The 18,845-nt window shown below is 45.2% G+C and overlaps 1 protein-coding gene across 3 annotated transcripts in view; it reads left to right on the forward strand.

Annotated features, from left to right (window-relative positions):
• The window catches only part of Snx29 (sorting nexin 29), a 423,868-nt gene that overhangs the window by 317,898 nt on the left and 87,125 nt on the right, over nt 1-18,845 (forward strand). For all 3 annotated transcript variants that reach the window (XM_060364193.1, XM_060364194.1, XM_060364195.1), the window contains 2 exons: nt 1,389-1,444; nt 3,259-3,340. In XM_060364193.1, the coding sequence (XP_060220176.1) occupies nt 1,389-1,444; nt 3,259-3,340 (138 nt within the window). The remainder of the gene's footprint in view (nt 1-1,388; nt 1,445-3,258; nt 3,341-18,845) is intronic.

Below are 18,845 nucleotides of genomic sequence, written 5' to 3' on the forward strand. Positions count from 1 at the left end.
CAGCTAGTCAGAGGGTCTACACGCTTACATAACTTTGAGCCAGGGCCTGCAGATCTGGTGCCATCCATTCTGTATCTGCTTCCTGAGTCTTCTAAACACAGAACTCTCTCAGCTAATCGCCTCCAGAAAAGTCCTCACTAACTTACCTAAAGGTGTGCCTTACCAGTCTTCTAGATGATTCTGAATCCACCCATCACAGTGTCTCTCAGAGAATTGATTTGCTCAGGGCCTTGGAGCCAGGAAGAAGGGGGGCTGAAGTTAGGTCAGGACCCAGGCTCCCAACCACTCATACTCCTGTCTCTACAGCTAAGCTTTCTTTAAGGAGCACCTTATAGTCTCTTCCAGCCTTCTTTACAAAAGAGCCTCAAGACTTCATCTTTTAGCTGTTTTCTTCTTTGTCTTTATCAAAAGACTTTGAATTAGACAGACTTGGCTTGTAGCTGCTTCCTAGATGGAAGCTCCAATTCTTGATTTCACAAGTGAGACAAACAGTCAAATTGACATAAATTGAGGCCCCTTAAATTGACATAAAAATTGATCGATTTTGTTGATAATATTCCCTCACTTCGCTACATTCTTCTCTGTTCTAGGTGCTTCCCCTTTCTTTGTACACATTCTTAAAATTCTAGTCAACTTCAATCAGATGGCAAGAAGAAGCCCCTCCCCTGGGTGGTGGGGAAACACCATCATCACCACAGTTTAGCAGCTTCCAGCATGGGCATCGCATAGCTATCGTAAGCCTTTGTGCCAGCCCTGATGATTGATTCCCCATCTCCATCTGATGTTATGGGATAGGGGATCAGTGGAGGTCACATGCTGTTGATGCCTCCTGTCCCTCTCACTTACCTCTGTGGTGTATGGCTAGGACCCCAAGCATTGTTGGTAGGAGCCATCATGACACTGATTTTTGTCACCAGTCTTGTTTTAACATAGCTCTTGTCAGTCAGGATTCATGTTCTTTCTGCTTGCAGTTGCACATACATTCTGGTGTAAAGGGCAGCCATTTTGAGGGGGCAGTGGCCTTTGGTGATCACATATTGGGTGTGACATTTGTAATACTCCTCACACTGACAGTAGATTTTTTTTTTTCATTGCACAGATGATATCTTATGTCTCCAGTCCTAATTAGTCCTTCATGGCTCCAAAATTACATGCTTTTATGTGCCTGTGATTATCTCAATAGGATTAACAGTGCTTTTTCTGTAAAGATAACTGAGCTCACGCGTGGCAGCATGTTTTTATGACTACAGTATCATCCCTAGCCAGCCCTCCATGAAATCTTATTGTTTTCCAGTAGCTACTTTACATGAGAGACAGAAGTTGTTGGTGAATATGCAAACTGTGGTAACCCATGATTTCTCTCCCTTCTCCTCTTTCCCTATCTGCAGGTACCTGGAGATTTGAGCCAAACATCTGAAGACCAGAGTTTGTCGGATTTTGAAATGTAAGTAATGCAAGTGCTCTTATGGGTCCTTAGAGAGTGAACCCTGTTGCTAGCTCATGTCCTGAAGTCTACAGGGGAAGGCAGAGAGGCCCATGAAGTCACACAGGGTCCATTTGGTTATAGATCTGGGGACATTTTCTGAGGTCCAGGCCATCTACTGTGCCTTATTCTCCCTTGGGCATTTAATAATCATTCTGGTTTTGAATTGGAATTTAAAATTGGGAAGGTATTACATAGAGTTTTAAATTGTCACTCTTGCAAGGCCATGGTCATCTGAGCAGGATGGATGGTCCTTTTGCACAAGGCCCACACTCCACTCTTCACCTTGCTGTAGCCACCTGTTCCCCGCTGCTGTCTGGCCCACCCAGAACAGTCTGCACTGCTCTGGATTTGACTGGCTCCAATTCTGTCTGATGGCTCTGCTGGTAACCCCTGAGGGGGCAGTTATCCTTCATATACTTTCCCTTTAGGTAGCCATAGTCCCCTTAGGCGCCTCACGAACATGGGGCTTAAGGCTAGGGAGAGACTTCTCCTCTTCACGTGGTTGTGGTTGGAGGATGACCACAGCCTCTCTAGTTTTAGACCCAGGAATTCAAGGGCAGCTACACACAGTGAGCCTTTGTCTTGGTAACAGCAAAAGTCATGCCTCCCTCTGAGAAGGTTCATTTAGAACATCTACTCTTAGAGCATGGGGGAGACAGGACATTGGAATGAACACTTTGTCTAGAACCAGGAAACCAGTGTCATAGGCACCACACTTACAACATTGTGACCTCAGATAAGCTCACCTCACTGAGCCTTAGTGTCTTCTTTGATAGGGTGAAAATCCTGGAGCTTTGCAGAGTATGTTAGCACTGGGGTGAGACTATGGACAGCACAGGTCGTCATATGCCCCATCTGTCTTGGAGGCTGCCATGGTGGGTGTAGGAGATGAGAAAACAAGGAGGGGGCAAAGAATGATCAAAGTTCAAGATGAGCTTGACCCTCAGATACAAATGCTGTAGTAGAGTGGGCCTCACACTTCAGTTATCAATTAAGAATGTGCCTCATAGACACGCCCACAGGCCAGTCCCATGGAAACAGTTCCACAGTTGAGGTTCCTCCTTTAGGCGTATCAAGTTTACAATTGAAGCAAAGTATGACTGCACTTCACACAGTGTTTTGGAGGGTATTTGTACCTGGCATCTGAGATTTTCTAATATATTCTTTTTCATTACCCCCCTCCGCCCCCGCCCTGCAACCCCAGGTAGCTGTCACTTTCAAAACCACAGGTATTGTTTCCCTGAGCTATTGTGTGAAAATGGAGGTGGGGTCAGAAACCAGGGTAGTGGAGAGGTAGGTGGTTCCATGGGGGTGCTCCAGAAACTGGGTGTTACTAGGTATGACCTCCCAAGGCTCCCTATTACTCTTCCTTTATCAGATGTGGTTACTGGGCTTCAGCTGCATCCTAGGCCAGGGTCACTTAGCTGGTAAGAACCCAAGATGAAACTTTATTTCAGAGAATATACTGCATATTTAAATTTAGAGGTATATGCATATCCTTTTATGTACCATATAAAGGATATATATATATATATATATATATATATGTATATATATATATATATATATGTGTCCTTTAAACCAAGGTCCTTAAAGATAGTCTTCTGAGGTCTACTGATAAGTATTACATATTTCTTTATCTCCTTGTTAGATGTATGACTGTTGTATAAGTGTCCTTGTTTGAAATGCCTTTTATTGGAGAAAATAGTCTCTTGGCCTGCTTTGCTTTTTTCTGTAAGTAAAAATGCCCCTCTCATCTCTATTCTGGTCAGATCAAATCGGGCGCTGATCAATGTCTGGATCCCTTCTGTGTTTCTCCGAGGCAAAGCAGCCAACGCATTCCATGTGTATCAGGTAAGTGTCTGGAGTTTCATGCACACATCACGTTTGGAAAGCCATGATGCTTTGCATGTTGGCACTATTTGTGTATCTACAAGAGCTTCCCAGGTGGAGTAGTGTATGGCCTTTGGTCAGGAGGGTGGGAGGATGTACATGGAGTTTCCCATTGTCACCCTGTGTTGCTGTTGCTCTGTGACTCTGCTGGCTGTCTGTGGCTTGATGGCTGTTTCCCAGCAGTACCACACACTTAACCTGTCTGCATGGCTTCAGTGAAGACCTGGGCCATGTCTCAGTCCATCTTGGATCTCAGGTGTATGGCTGAATCTTGAGGTTAGGTGAAGGATTTTGGTTTCATGGTTGGCTCAGTTTGGCTCCTGTAACCATTGCTGGTACCCAGGTTGGCACTGATCTCATTCAACCACTTGTCTGAGAGTGAAAGATGAGACATGATGCCCCAAATGAGAACTAGATTGCTATTGTTTTGAAACAGGATCTTGGCAAGTGTGTAGTTTATAGGTGTGTGCCGCCATGCCCAGTTAGGTTACCCTTGAAAAGAACCATGGTGTCTTGATAAGCCAAGACTGCAGATGTCCCCACTCAGTCCTCAGAGCTGTCTAAGATATTCTCATGAGTGCCTCAGGTCCTCTGCAGGGCCTGTGTGTTCTGCAGATGGTTTGCAACCAGAGTTGTGGGGATTTTGATGTGTAAGTTTCTAGTTCTATATATAACATTTGTATTAGTCTTTGTCTTACAGTGCTTCTGGTTGGTGTTTGGAAACATTTTAGGAAACTTTGTATAGTGTTCCCCATGTCACTGATAATGGATAAAAGTGACTTATTTAAATAATGGTGCCACTGGGAATTACTTACAAGATTTTTTAACATGAATGTTATTTATATTTGAGATAATTTCTAGAGGAGCTCATAAGAAAGAGTGATAAAAAGAAGAGAAAGATATACCAGAGTCTAATAAAATGGAAACTCAAAGGTTTGAAAAGGAAAAAGTAGAAACTATTTATTCTGAGATCCAACATGGTCCTTCCCAGTGATTTGAGTTTCCTAAGGGCTTCCTGGCAGCCATTGTGATATGGAAATGCAGTTGGTTATTTTGAGTGATTTCATAGCTAACAAGAAAAGATGTTAATTCCTCACAGGGAGCTAAAAAAGAAACCTCCACATGGGGCTTCACCAGTGAGGAAGGCTGAAACAGACAATCATTCATTACATCCTGTGGCAATTTATTGTCTACTTTCAAAGGATCCCCTTTGCAGGTGGCTGAAGGCATAACCGCAAATGACCCCATGCCTGTGAGAAGCCCTGTGCAGCTTTCTCAGTAGAACTGGTCTCTCTCCCACCACAGCCACTAGCCAGACATGGCTCCTTTAGACTGAGATTATTTAAAGCCAAATAAATTGAGCACTTCTGCTCCTTGGTCACACTAATCATGTTTCAGGTGCTTGCTTAGCTGTGCCCATAGTGGCCATGTTCTGTCTTTATCAGGACAGAAGCTTCAATAGGGCCATGCCTCTTGAGGGCTGTGCCTCCCCGTGGGGGGAGAGGGGGAGCAGGGTCTCATGTGTGCTGAGAGTTTAGAAGACGGCAACTGGATGGCAGAGCTCTGGGGGAGAGCCCCTCCCACATAGTGCTTCTATGAGACCCACAGATTGAGAACCAATGTTCTACTGTTTCTAGTGTGCAGTGCCTAACTATCTCATAGTACAATAGGACATTACCATCTATAGGGTGCTGGGCCACAGTCATAACTATTTTGGAACACATGTGGCCTGTGAGCTACAAGTTAGACATGCCTGTCTAGTCTCTGAAGGACAGCTTTATGCCCTCTTATCTCCAACTTACATAACACAAGAGGCTGGTGATTGACACCTTTGGCCAACAACAGGTGTCGTTTGTTTTCACTGCATTTATTTTTACATTTGCCTCGCAGTTATGACACAGTTCTATTTTCCCATGTACCATGATGAGGTACAATTTCTTTAAAAATAAATTTTAAGTAAATAGGATATGAGTCAGCCTAAAGATTAATACTAAATTCACAGTGGTAAAAAGAACATAAAGTCAAGGGGCTACCAGGTGGGAACACTGGCATAAGGCATGAATAGGCTAAATTAGTAATATAAATAATAGATACCAGCCACAGGTCCCCATCCCCATGCTGATTTGCATGCTGTGGGAACTGGCTTCTTCAGGGCTCATAGCAGCTTTGTGAGGTGAAACACTCCTGTCCTGTCTCATGAGGAGGAAACAAAGGCACGGACAAGCACATCTTTAGTAACATGGCTTTTTAGCTCCAACTGCCACCCTGATAGACTTTTAGAGATTCAGTCTTACTATTTTAGCTACTTTCCTGGTGCCATGACAAAGTACCCTTGAAAAACAAAAGCAGCTTAAGGTAGAAAGTGTTTATTTTGGCTCACAGTTGCAGAGGGACATAGTCTATCAAGGCAGGGAAGACATGGTAGCAAGAGAAGAGGGTGGCTGGTCACAGTGTGGCTGCACTTAGGTTGCAGAGAAGTGTTGCTGTACTTTAAAACTTCCAGGCCACCTCAATGACCTACATTCCCCATCAAGACTCCACCGCCTAAAGGCTCCACAGCCTTCCTAAACAGAGCCACCACCTAAAGGCTCCACAGCCTTCCCAAACAGTGCCATCTCCTAAAGGTCCCACAGACTTCTCACAGTAGAACCAATTGGGGACCAAGTGTCCAAATGTGTGAGCCTGTGGGGACAGTTCACATTCAAATCACACTAACTGTAAGTAGAATCAACTCTTCAGAAATCCCCGGAAAAACAGCTGGGAACAGCTGCCTTATTCCAAAGGGAGAGGCCCAGCCTGGCTTGACTTGCTGTAAAGAGAGCCACCTGCATCCCTGAGATGATGGGCAGACATCTGGACCTCTGCAGTGTGAGCTCTGCACATATGCATGGATGCACACTCATGTACTTTCTTCCAGCCTGCTAGGCTCAAAAGCCAGATGTTAGCATTTGCCTCTGGAAGTCCTTGAGCAGTTTGCTGTCTCCCAGTGACCATTCCTGTCCTAGCAGGACTTCAGAGTTGCTCCCTCAGGATATATTGTTGGTAGATGTCAGGTTCCCAAAGTCTGCCTGGTAGGACGGCTCAGATACTGTATTCTCCAGTGCCAAAGACTCAAAGACAGTTTACCTACATTGCCCAGACACTAACTGTCAGCCCCCATGCTCGTGCAAATGCGAAAGAGGATTGTAACAGGACCTCCTGGTCCCCAGGGGCGCATTAACAACTACTGCTCCTTTGCCTGCAGGGTGCCCAAAGTGATAAATGGCATTTTGGCAATGTTCAGAACAAAAATAACACTGGCTTCCATTATCTTTCCAGTTTAACGTTTTTCATCCTGAGGATTTCTTACACTTTGGGGCCAACTGATGTCTGGCTGCCAACAGGCAGTAACCAGAGACAAAACGGTGAAACAAAAAGGGGAAACAAACCTACAGGAAGCCACCTCTGTGCACAGTGTTTTCTTGTCCCCCCCCCCCGCTTTTTTAGTACACAGTTATGTTTGTAGTTTGATTTTCCATCACTTTTACCCAGTGTAATTAAGTTTGCTATTGATCAATACATTCTAGCTTATGCCTCTGCAGATAACCCAGCTTACAAAAAAGTTGAAGATCTGTGCTATTGGCCAACTGAAAATGTTTAGAGAGTAATCTTGGACCTTAAAACAACCCATCATTTCCTCCCCCACCTTGGCAAATGTTAAGCTACTAAATTGACAAGAAATAGCACTTCAGCATGTATGTTCTAGGCCCTTGAGTCTTTCCTTTAAAAGTACCTTTTCTCTAAGTACACCTGGCATCTGTTGTCTATGTGAGATTAATTTCAGCCTTTGAATCCACTCACCAGAAGTGTGACCCAATTAGGTTTTCTTTGTACAATGTTGCTTTGTTTCAGCGAGGCCTTTTTCTTCTAAAATAGCCCTCTTGCCTAGAGGCCACAGGGTGTTGTCATGGCTGAGAAAAAAGGTGGTACCTTAGGAAGACTCACTCAGTATTTAAATAACCCCCTACTCTTCCAGTCTTGCCAAAGAAATGTATGTAGCCAGAGTGGTTGAAGGTTTATCAAGGTGAGCATGGGTGTGTGGAGGACGCTGGAAATTTTTTTTCTCCCTATCAATAATAGATCACAGGTGCTCAGTAGGCTATATGGGTCCCTAGGTGGTTTTGAGGGAGCAGTGTTTTTAGCCTCCAGGCCTGGGTTTCTTGGCTTTTCTTTCATCCTCTTTCCTGAGGTAGTGTACTTAAGTGCCTCAAGTCTGTTTTATCTCAGGCTCCAGCTTTATGTGGCTCTGCAGAGAGAGGCCACCGCTAAGTAAGAAAGATAGCATAGCTGCATTCAGAAATGGCAGCTGCAGTGCAGAAGTAAGGCTGAAAGGAGCCTCACCTCTAGAACATGACATTTCACTTTTGGAGAAAGGCACCAACCAGTTCCAAGGCTGAGGCTGCTGCCTCTCATTCGTACCTGGTTCCACCCGCTGCATCTGCTATGAATGTGGTGGCCTAGAGAGCGTCCTGCGGTTTTCTCATGTGTGACTGTGATTTCTCCAGCTAGTTCTGGCTAACGTGTACAAGCCATGAGAAATTCCTGTGTAGGCTTCTTTTCGAAAACATTCCCTCTCACAGCACCAAGTGTCTGGGGATTGCAGCCTGTAGCCCCCTGCTGTTCCTAGGGCACTCAAGCCTCCTGGGAAGTGTATGGGCTTCAGATGTCACTGTTATTTTCTGTTCCTGGTTTTGTCTTAAAAATAGGGGTGATTTTTTTTTTTTTTTTTGTAAAATTTATTTGTCCCTAAACTGATGACCAAGGACCTGCTATATGACATGCCTGTGCTTAACATGCAGAACCAGTGGTGAGCCAGGCTTGAGACGGAGCTTTTTCTCATGACCCTACATGTTAGTGGGGGCAGCAGGAAGTGGCACTACTCTGCAGGAGGAGGGAGGGTGACAGTGACAGAACATGCCCACGTTGCGCTATGAATGGGGGCATGGCCACATGTATCAACATGTAATGGCTGAGTACATGTGATTTATGTGACATGACCCTTTACAGTCCTCATTTAACCAAATGACTTTGGGCATGTTCTCATATTGAAAAACACTGACTGGCGTCCAGTCTGTCAAGCCTTTTGTATCATCTGCTACACGGAATAAGGCTCCCTTATTTCTGATAGACCTAGGGTCTGGAAGGTGTGGTGGGCACACAGGACCTACATTTGGGCAGCTACAGGTCAAGGGTGGTGTCTGTGGGAGGCACCAAGGATCCCAGGAAGCTTCGTGGGAAGTGAGAGCTGATGTACCTGGATGCTCACTGTCATTTCATGCATTTTTTGACTCACGAACTGGACACTGCTGTCCTCAGGTCCATGTGTCAGATGAAGTGATGGTGAGTCATGGTTTGAGGAACTTGCACTGGGTCAGTTTCAAGGTCTGATATTGTTGCTCTCATGGAGCTCTCTACCCACACATCCATCTCATAGGCAAATGCCATGGATTTGTTTTGGTGAAGCAATCTCATGACCACAGTCCTCTAAAAGCTCTGTCCCCTGTTTTATTTCCCCACTACTCACTGTCCTTGCTACCATAGCAGCTGGTACTGGTGACAAGGCAATGTTCTCACAGTCTCAGAAGAGACTGCAGTAACTGGAAGGAGGACTTACTGAGTTCCCAGGGCCATGAGAAATTCAGTGGGGGGGGGGGGCTTCCTTGCCCATCAAGTGGCAGAGCTTTCATCATATTCTTGATTAGAAAGATGTAGTCAGTGTCTAATTCCTATTTTGAAAACTTAAGGATACACCCTATAGGTAGAAGTGGACACACATCATGGGTAGATAGCAGATGTAACTGATATTTTTTGATATTTGCTTTTTCTTGGGAAAATCAAATGCAATAGATTACCTAAGATCAGTAGCACGGACTGGGAGGTAGAAGTGTCAGGCTATCCCGGACTATACCTGCACCCACACACAGCCTTTCCTTGCTATAGAGCTACAGGCACAGATGTCAGGGCAGTGGCCTGACAGATAGGACATGGAGTTGACCCAGTGGCTTGTCCTGGGGATCCACTGCTGCCCTATTCTTTCTTCTGTGCTCATGGTTGAGTGGTCAGAGTTGTATGATCATTTGCCAAGTATATACTTTGGATTGAAAGCAGGGCTTTTGCTTGGGCAAGGTTCAAGTGTATAATTGTTGAATAATAGGTATTAGGGACTATCTTCAGGAAAGTAAAAGGCATAGCCAACCACTGTTGGGGACATTCTGGCCAGAGTGAGCAGCAGGGACTTGTCTTTGTCACAATCACAGTGGGGTGATTACTAGGAGATCAGAGGGTGAGGAGAAGTAGTGATAGGTTACAGGCAGCATGACTGTTGAGGGGAGAGAAGCAGAGATGCAGAGAGGCACAAGTCCCCTGAGGAATGAGGAAGGTGAGGGAACTGGAGTGGTAGTCATTAGCTTCTCTCACTGCTGTGACCAAATACTTAAGGGAGGAAGGATTTATTTGGGTCCCTGTTTAAATGTTAGTTTATATCACAGATGGGAAGGCATGGCAGTGGAGGCGGTTGGAACCTCTTAACGCATAGTGGAGGGGGCTGGCAGTGGCTAGTCATACAGATGTAGCAGACATGGAGCCTAGGGCTAGGACTAGAAGGTGGGCCAGGCTGGAACCTTCAGAGTCTCACTCCTAGTGACTTACCCACTCCAGCTATGCCTGTTGCTCTGAAAGGTTCCATCCCCTTCTGTGGTGGTTTGAATAGGTATGTCCCCCATATGCATGTGTTTGAATGCTTGGGCCCATAGGGAGTGATGTTATTAGGAGGTGTGGCCTTGTTGAGTAGGTGTGTCATTATAGTGCTGGACTTTGAGGTCTTCTATGCTTAAGCTAGGCCTAGTGTGGCAGTCTTCCCCTGCCTGCAGATCAACATGTAGAACTCTCAGCTCCTTCTCCAGCACCATGCCTACCTGGATGCTGCTGTGCTTCCTGCCTTGATGATAATGGGCTAAACCCCTGGAACTGGAAGCCAGCCCAGTTAATGTTTTCCTTTATAAGAGTTGCCATGGTCATGGTGTCTCTTCACAGTAATGAAACCCTAACTAAGATACCTCCCAAATAGCACTGCTGAGTATTCAAATACCACCTGTGGTATATATTTTATGCCCCACCCCAAACCTAACAAGATCCCAGCTGCAGCATGGCAGGCAGACCTGCTGTCTCCAGGGTCCCCTAAATGTTTAGGTACATAGTCCAGGAATCATTTTCCGTCTGCTGGGGTGTACCAATCCCAGCTGAAAAGGAGCCTCATTAAAGTGACTTCCCTGAAAGCTAACTTAGTCAAGACAGGGATATAGTCTGTAGTTGTGTTCAGCATGCTTTAGTTTCAGACCCAGATGCAACACTGTGCATATGCTGGAATCACAGGAGGAGTGTGCTCTGGCCCTTCTCTCCCACTTTCTACTAATACAAAGCAGCCTCTCTAAGGGGAGTTAATGCATCCACAAAGGCCATTTGGCCTAGGGTGCTGTGCAGTGTGAGTTCTAGCACCTATGGCCGACAGACCTTCCCTCTTGTTTGGGTCACCCCAGCAAATGCTGCTGCTTAGATTTGGCATCATGAGCCCAGGTTCCACTGTGAGCTCCCATGGAGCCACTCCTTTCCAGGGAGACAGGTTGATGGCAGACAGTGCTGGTTCCCCACACTCGCTTGAGGGCCAGGGGCAAGGAAGAAACAAGAAGCCTGCAGGCCTGGAGAGCAGAGATAACTTTCTCCTGTTTTGTTCAATCCCTTCTCCCCCATCTTCTAGTTTTGTCTCTTTTCCCTGTTGTCTGTTGTTTTCCTGTCCAGGTCTTCTTCCCTCCCTAGCTGGCTCTGCCTCTTTTGTTATCTCCTCGTTCAGCACCTTGGCCTCCATCCCTCCTTCCTTTCTGCTCTCTCCCACCTTTAGTGCTTGGCACAAAGAGGGAACTCATAACTCTTGGAGTACCCTGGGCAGAGGCTAGTAGGCCAGGTGGCACGGTGGCTTCTTGGTGTGTCTCCCTCTCCCAGTGACTTTCTCTGCAAAGCTCTTGGAAGGGGAAGAACATAGGCAAAGTTTATAGGCCCTTATTCTCCTGGCAGCCTGAACTGCATATGAACACTGCAGCACAAAGCCTGCCTGCTTGCTTTGCATTCATGGATAGCTGTATGGTGGGAAAATGTTTTCTTTTGTGATTAACCTAGTTGCTCCTGATATTATTGGCCTGCGACTTTTTGAGGGACTACTCATCCTTGTACAGATTTTAATCAGTGCTTGTTTAGAGGGTGGCACCATCATTTTAAGACAGAAGTGCCTTTGGTGTTACTTTGTACCAATGCTGTAAACATGTGACAGCTTAAGTTTTACTGGCTCAGTTTCACCAAGACTCCTAGTCTCCGTGGAGCTGCTGAGGACTCTCAGTTGGCACAAGGCACAGCCAGACTGCAGTAGATTTTGATGGGCAGCTGCAGCCCACTGACCCCTCACCTTAGCTGCCCTCGTAGAAGAGGTCCCTCTGTTTCATGGTTGGCACTGACTCAGTGTGGGCATGGTACTTTCAGGGCACATGTCCATGGGAGAAGGGGAAGTTCTTCCTGGGTTCTCCGTAACTGGCAGAACCAGGACTAGAAGCTAAAGGCTTGCTCCCACACCAGGGTGCTAAGTAGAGTGGGAACAGCACCCACAGCCTCTCAGCTTATGCCGAGGTGGTCCAGCTACAGTGGACACAGTCGTAAGTTTAGGTTTCTGGCCTGATGTTTCTATGACTTGTAGACGCAGACATGGGTAACTAAATTAGATGGCCAGTGTCCAGGGTTGGCTGTGTGCCAGCTGCTTCCCACTGACTCCAGGGTCGAGCACAGTCTAGCTTGTTGCACATTTGCTAGACTGGTGAACGAATGAAGTGTTATCACAAGGGCCTAGGTCTCTAATAAAGCCCTACCCTAGGTTACAGTTCTGCCATTCTTGCACCATCCCCATCCGTGTTCTACCTTTAGGCTTTTTTTTTTATCAAACTCTTTAACTCCCAGCCACCCATCTGTTCTCTCTGATGCCCACTCTTTCCACTGATTCTTGAGTCTTTGTTGAGTGCTTTTAACAGGCCCTGCCCTGACTGGAATGGATTTCTTGTCCTGGGTATTTCCCTATTTAGTGTTACCAGAGTGGTTTAGTTTCCATGGAGACAAGCCACGGGGCAGGCCCACATATCAGCTGCCATCCCCAGACTTTCCCAAGAGTCTTTGCGTCCTCAAGGTCTTAGATTCAGTACCTTAGGTAGGTGGGCCTAAGAGCTCAGGCCAAGTAGGTTCTTAGAACTGTTAGAAAATGAAGTTAGGGAAATGCCTTCTGTTCTGTGGGCATGTCCCCTGTCCTGGGGAAATAGCAGTGAACATCCAAAATGTGGGAGTCACTGTGTTGACTCCCTTCTGCAGGCATTGAGAGGATCCAGTGAGTAGAGCTACTGCAAGCGAGTACCTCCAAGACTCCTACAAATAGATGTAGTTGCTGATTGGGTCAGTCTGTACTCACAGGGTTGTCTGTGTAGACACACCATGGCATAATGGTCTTAGAACTATCTTGTCCAGGAGCTGGGGAGATGCTCCATTGGTGATGAGAACATTGGTAATGGGAGTGTTGAAGGCCTGAGTTCCATCCTCAGAACCCATGTAAAAATGCTGGTATGTAATGTGTACGGTAGTCCCAGTGCTGGGGAGGAGGAGACAGGTAGGTCCCTGAGGCTTGTGATCAACCAGCCTAAGAACTAGGGTTTCCCTGGCTTCAACCCAGATGAAACTTGTATTAGGATTCAAGTACTTACTTTGCTAGAAGTACCTTGCTAGAAGGTAGATTCAAGTCTCTTTCCTTGCTAGAGGGGCTAACTTGAGCCGAACCTGAAGTTTCTGGAACAGGTGTCACCATGCTGCAGCTTCTCATCTGCTGGTGCCACTGCTGCTCAGCCCACTGCTGACCCTAAAGTTGCAGGGGCACTGTGTAGGAGCTGTCTCGAGGCAGCCTGCATCTGCTCAGATGTCAGCTCCTAGGGCTTATGTCTATGTGATGAATGCTTCCCTGAGGCCTATGGCACAGAGGTAATGATTATTTTATTTCTGGGCTTGAAGAAATAGACATGTTGTGAATAAATGCCTTCTGGATTGAGATCTTTGGACCTTGAATCGTGCCAGCCTCAGGAGAAATTCACATCACGTTAATCTCTGAACCACCACATTATACCAGGAGGGCTGGGAGCTTTGAGGTTTTCTTTTCTGGAGCTGGGCATCAAGAAGTCTTGGTTTCCTAATGAGGCAGAGAAGGTGGAGCTGTTGCTCTAAGCTTTGTATCTCCGTCTCCCCCTCTCTCATATACAGAAAAGCATTTCAAGCCTAACCTTGAGAGGTTATCTCCTCATGCCGCCAGCAGCCTCCTCCCAGGAGCCTGAGTTCCCAGCTCTGTGCCAGGCTTCCCAGCAGTGAGCGACTGTCAGACTGCTCCACTGTCTGCACTGAGAAGAGAAGAGGCAGCCTGACTTGGCAGCCGTATGGAAACTGTTTTCCAGGGGCAGAGAGACAAGGCTGTGGAAAATGTGTCCTGTGCTGATCGGGATGCCAAACAGTACAATGGTTTCAGGCCAGGACTGGAAGAGGGGATGGGCAGAAGGAGTCTCAGCTCTGGGATCTGAATACTGCTGGCCCGGCTGATGGGGTCAGGTGCAGAGCAGGACTGGAAGAGGAGATGGGCAGAAGGGATCTCAGCTCTGGGATCTGAATACTGCTGGCCCGGCTGACAGGGTCAGGTGCAGAGCAGGGAGCCCATGAAAGGTGTGGCAAGAACCAGGCTTGGAATATCTCAAATTAGAAGAACACAAAGGGAAGCAGACGTGTGTCTTAGCAAAAGGAATTCACCTGGTAGAAAGTTTCAGTGACAGAGCTGTGTCACCAAATCCACTTCTTCCCTACTCACTTTTTCACTAATCTATTTATGAAGAAAAGATAGGGGAAATGTGAATAAGGCAAGTGCTGTTTGTTCAGCCTTCCATAAGTATAAGTCCTGTTCTTCAGCACCATTTCACAAGAGCAAGTATTTTCGTGTGTAAGAAATTTGGTTAGGTGCATGCTCAGGGTCCTACAGCAGTGAGCAGCAGAACTGAGCTGACGGTCTGGGTGTATCTATCTTCTAATTCCATGCTTTCTAAGAGAAAAACCCTGCTCCTCTCTCTCTCTGTGTAGAGGGATGTTCACGTGTGTACAGATGTGTCCACGTAATGTTGTGTTCATGTGGCAGTAAGACAATCTTTAGGTGTTACTCCTAGGTGCCTTCCACTATTTTTTGTGTTTGAGACAGGGTCTGTCATTGGCCTGGAACATCACCAAGACAGCCAGCAAACTTGGATCTGCCAGTCTCTGCCTCCCATCTCATCGCCTGAATTACAGATGCACACTACTACACCTGGCTTTTTGTGCAGGTTATGGGGATCCATACTCAGGTTCTTACACTTAGAAGGTGAGCACTTTATCAACCGGACTTTATCATCTTCTTGGCCTGCCACCTCTTTCTTAACTTAGCTCCCAAACAAAGGAGAGGGACTATGATAATGATGATGGTGATGGCATTGATAATGATAATGATAATGATGGTTGGTTGATGGTGATAATGCTTGATGGTAATGATGGTTATTGACAATGGTGATCATAGTTGATGATGGCAACTGATTGATGATGGTGATGGTTGATGATAATTGTGGTTGATGGTGATGATGTTTGATGATGGTTAATGGTGATAGATGATAATGATGGTAATAGTGATAATTGATAATGATTGATGATAGTAATGTTTGATAATGATAATAATGGTGGTTGATGGTTCATGATTGTTGATAATGGATGATCACGGTGACGATGGTTGATAGTGGTGATAGTTGATGATGGTGGTTGAGTTTTGATGATTGTTGGTTGATGATGGTGCTGGTGATGATGATAATTTATGGTAGTGATGGTGATGGTTGATGATGGTGATGATGATTAGTGGTGTTGTGGGTTGATGATGATAGTTGGTGATAATGATAACAATGGCAGTAGCTACAGCTATAGTGTTTCTAAGTGCTTCCGATGTGCCAAATAACACAGCCAATCATCTCTGTACTGCATTTACTTGAACTATGAGAATATTGACAAAAATCCTTTGTTTGTTTGTTTTTATTATTTCTTATGTGATATGATGTGAGTGAGAAATACATGCTAGGAATACATGTGGAAGCCAGAGGACAACCGTATAGAATCTGTCCTTTGCTACCATGGGTCCTAGGGATCTAACTCAGGTTGTCAGGTTTGAGGAATGAACACTTTTAAGCACTGGATCATCTTGCCAGCTCTGATAGGAAAATTCTAATCACAGCTTCAGGAGTAGAAGGAGGCCACACATCTAGACTCTGTTAAAGAAAATTATCTCATGAAAAATTTGGGAAACTTCACTGGTAAGAAAAAATTCAGTATACAACCCAGCTCTTCCTCTAGGGTTTGGCAAAGCCTGGGACACTAACAATCTCATTTAGTTTGCAGGCTTCCTTTGGAATCTTAGTCCTTACTTTTTTTTTTTTTTTTTTTGCCTCTCTTCTGGTTCTTCTTCTTGGAGTTTGTATTCTCAAACATTTCTAGGTTTGAAAATCTGGCCTTATCACCTCCACTCGAAGACACCTCCTAACCACCTGCTTTGCTTTCTACTATGCATTCTTGCTTCATGTCACTTTCTGGCCTGTTTAATTTGCTTATGTGATTAAATACAGCTCATTGTCTCTGTGCTGTAAGCACTGATTTTTTTTTTTCTAGGACCTTGATCAGTTCATATCACTAAATATTTATGAACTGAATAAATAGACAGACATGCACAGATGAAACATGAGTTGTGTGCGTCCAAATTATAGCTTAGATGCATGATGGGAAAGATTCTGTTTTGAAAATATGACAGTGTTAGCAGGCCTTCTGGTGTTGGTCTCCTTGGTTTGCCTGTGGTATATATGCAAGATTAGAGTCTCACAACAGTGTGATGCAGCCATGATCATTCAGGCCTTTACAGCCATTGAAGCAGGACATTCTCCCCAAGCATGGTTGGATACCATAAAAAGCTAAAATGATACGCTCAGGATGCGAGGCTAAGCACTGCACTCAGGGTCAGCCGCTTTGGACCCAGAGAAGAGCATGTCTGATTGCATGCGGGTTGATGCCCCAGGTCCCGCCTCTGAGAAAAAGGTATTGGACAGGTCTGATGCTCTTTGGGTGGATGACACCTAAATGAACATCTGTACAAAGTCCCAATTTATTTCTAATATCAGAGATCAGACCTCTACTCTTGCCTGATGCGTCTAAAACAAAAAGGGGGAACTGTAGAGAGCTGCGGAATGCTATGCCTTAAAGATGGAGCTGGTTTCTGCCTTCCACCTTCCCGATGGTGAGTGCTCTCTGTCACGAACAACTCCACATTTGGCTAAGGCCAAGGATCTGGCTTGCTTCCATGTATGTGGACCTATCTGCATTGCCCCCGTGGCACGCCTGGGTTGGCTACCCAGAGGCTATTTAAGCTGTGGGCTGGCTTTCCCCGGGGTCCGAGGATTGTTCAATATTCCTGAATAAACTGCATTGAAAAAAAAAATAAAAAAAAAAAAGAAAAAAAAAAAAGAAAATATGACATTGAAAAAAAAAAAAAGAAAATATGACATTGTTTTTCTCAGCAGCCAAGAGTCACATCTGCTCCCATGTTTTGATACAGTCTTCCTTTTTTCCCATTTCCTTCAGATATCAAGGGCAGAGTACAGGATTACTCTGGGAGCACTGAGCTATGAGACCTCCCAGGATCAGTTTTCCTACTCTGTTTTGCACAAGACTTTGTTTTTGTTGTTGTCGTTATAGCTGTTCCTCTTACTCTATTCAAGTGCTTTTTTTTTTTTTTAAAGAAAGCAACTATTTAATTGAATAGAAAGGTTTTTTTTTTTTTTTTTTTTTTTTTCAATGCAGTTTATTCAGGAACATTGAACAATCCTCGGACCCCGGGGAAAGCCAGCCCACAGCTTAAATAGCCTCTGGGTAGCCAACCCAGGCGTGCCACGGGGGCAATGCAGATAGGTCCACATACATGGAAGCAAGCCAGATCCTCAGCCTTAGCCAAATGTGGAGTTGTTCCTGACAGAGAGCACTCACCATCGGGAAGGTGGAAGGCAGAAACCAGCTCCATCTTTAAGGTATAGCATTCTGCAGCTCTCTACAGTTCCCCCTTTTTGTTTTAGACGCATCAGGCAAGAGTAGAGGTCTGATCTCTGATATTAGAAATAAATTGGGACTTTGTACAGATGTTCATTTAGGTGTCATCCACCCAAAGAGCATCGGACCCGTCCGATACCTTTTTGAATAGAAAGGTTTTATCTCTTGAATGTGGTGATAACACAATGATGACAATGTTCTGACTTGGGAAGCAGGGAACTTCCCAGGCATCTAGAATTTTAGTAAACAGTCTTCTATGACGGGCCAAGAGACTTTTCATATCTGCACATTTTGACTAATAACATCTAAATATCTTAATTGGCATTATAAGGCAGGAATTGTTTAATAACCTAAGGGCTGAATTAAAGTTGAATGTATAGGGAAACTTGTAGATTACAGCAAGAAGGGGTTGGGAAATGATTTAACTTACTCATGAGACAGACTTTGCACTTGGGAGAAGGTCCCACTTTTGGGCCCTGTTACAGGGTCTCCTCTTCTCTTTGTTCTACATCATACACTTGCTAAGGGTTATACTTCAGCAAGCAGAAAGGTAGACTTAAGTTCTTGTTACTAAAGAGTTAAATTTAGTGAAGGAAAAACTGTATCAAACCACATAATAAGGCAAAATAGCAACTGTGACAAGCACAAAAGAATAGATGTGTAGGTTATTCATTCATCCAGTGGGGCACCACGCAGCAACAGATTGAAGATCTGTGTTTATGAACAGCAGTGTGGGTGAGTCTTCTGAACAGTGCTGATAGAAGAAAGTCAGAGCTAAAGAGCAAACAAACCCAAATACCACCCAGGTGCTCTTCTTCATCTAAACCCCAGCTTCTCAAACTGTGGGTCATGGTTCCATATGGTGGGGGTCACAGAGTTGAGTCTGGGGATCATGAGGAATTTGACAACAGGAAAGCACTTAGGAACACTACAATGACTGAAAATTAACTGAGAACCAAGCATGCAGTAAGTTCAGTGTGTTTCTGACAGCACTGCCTGATGCATGCACAACTTCACCTGCTTTGGCTTTGAATACACAGCATGTATGTTTGTACTGTGTGACTCTGGAACTCTGTTCAGATTTGAGACTGTTGATGTATGTTATGAAGAACAGTGCTTTCAGAGTACATGGAAGGTTTTCTGCACTCATAGAAGCATAAGGGCTTCATCCAGAAAGACTTTTAATAACTCTGTCCCAAAGTCCTTGGGGACTAGAATG

This window comes from Meriones unguiculatus, chromosome 11 (assembly GCF_030254825.1).
Source record: "Meriones unguiculatus strain TT.TT164.6M chromosome 11, Bangor_MerUng_6.1, whole genome shotgun sequence".
Lineage (NCBI taxonomy): Eukaryota > Metazoa > Chordata > Mammalia > Rodentia > Muridae > Meriones > Meriones unguiculatus.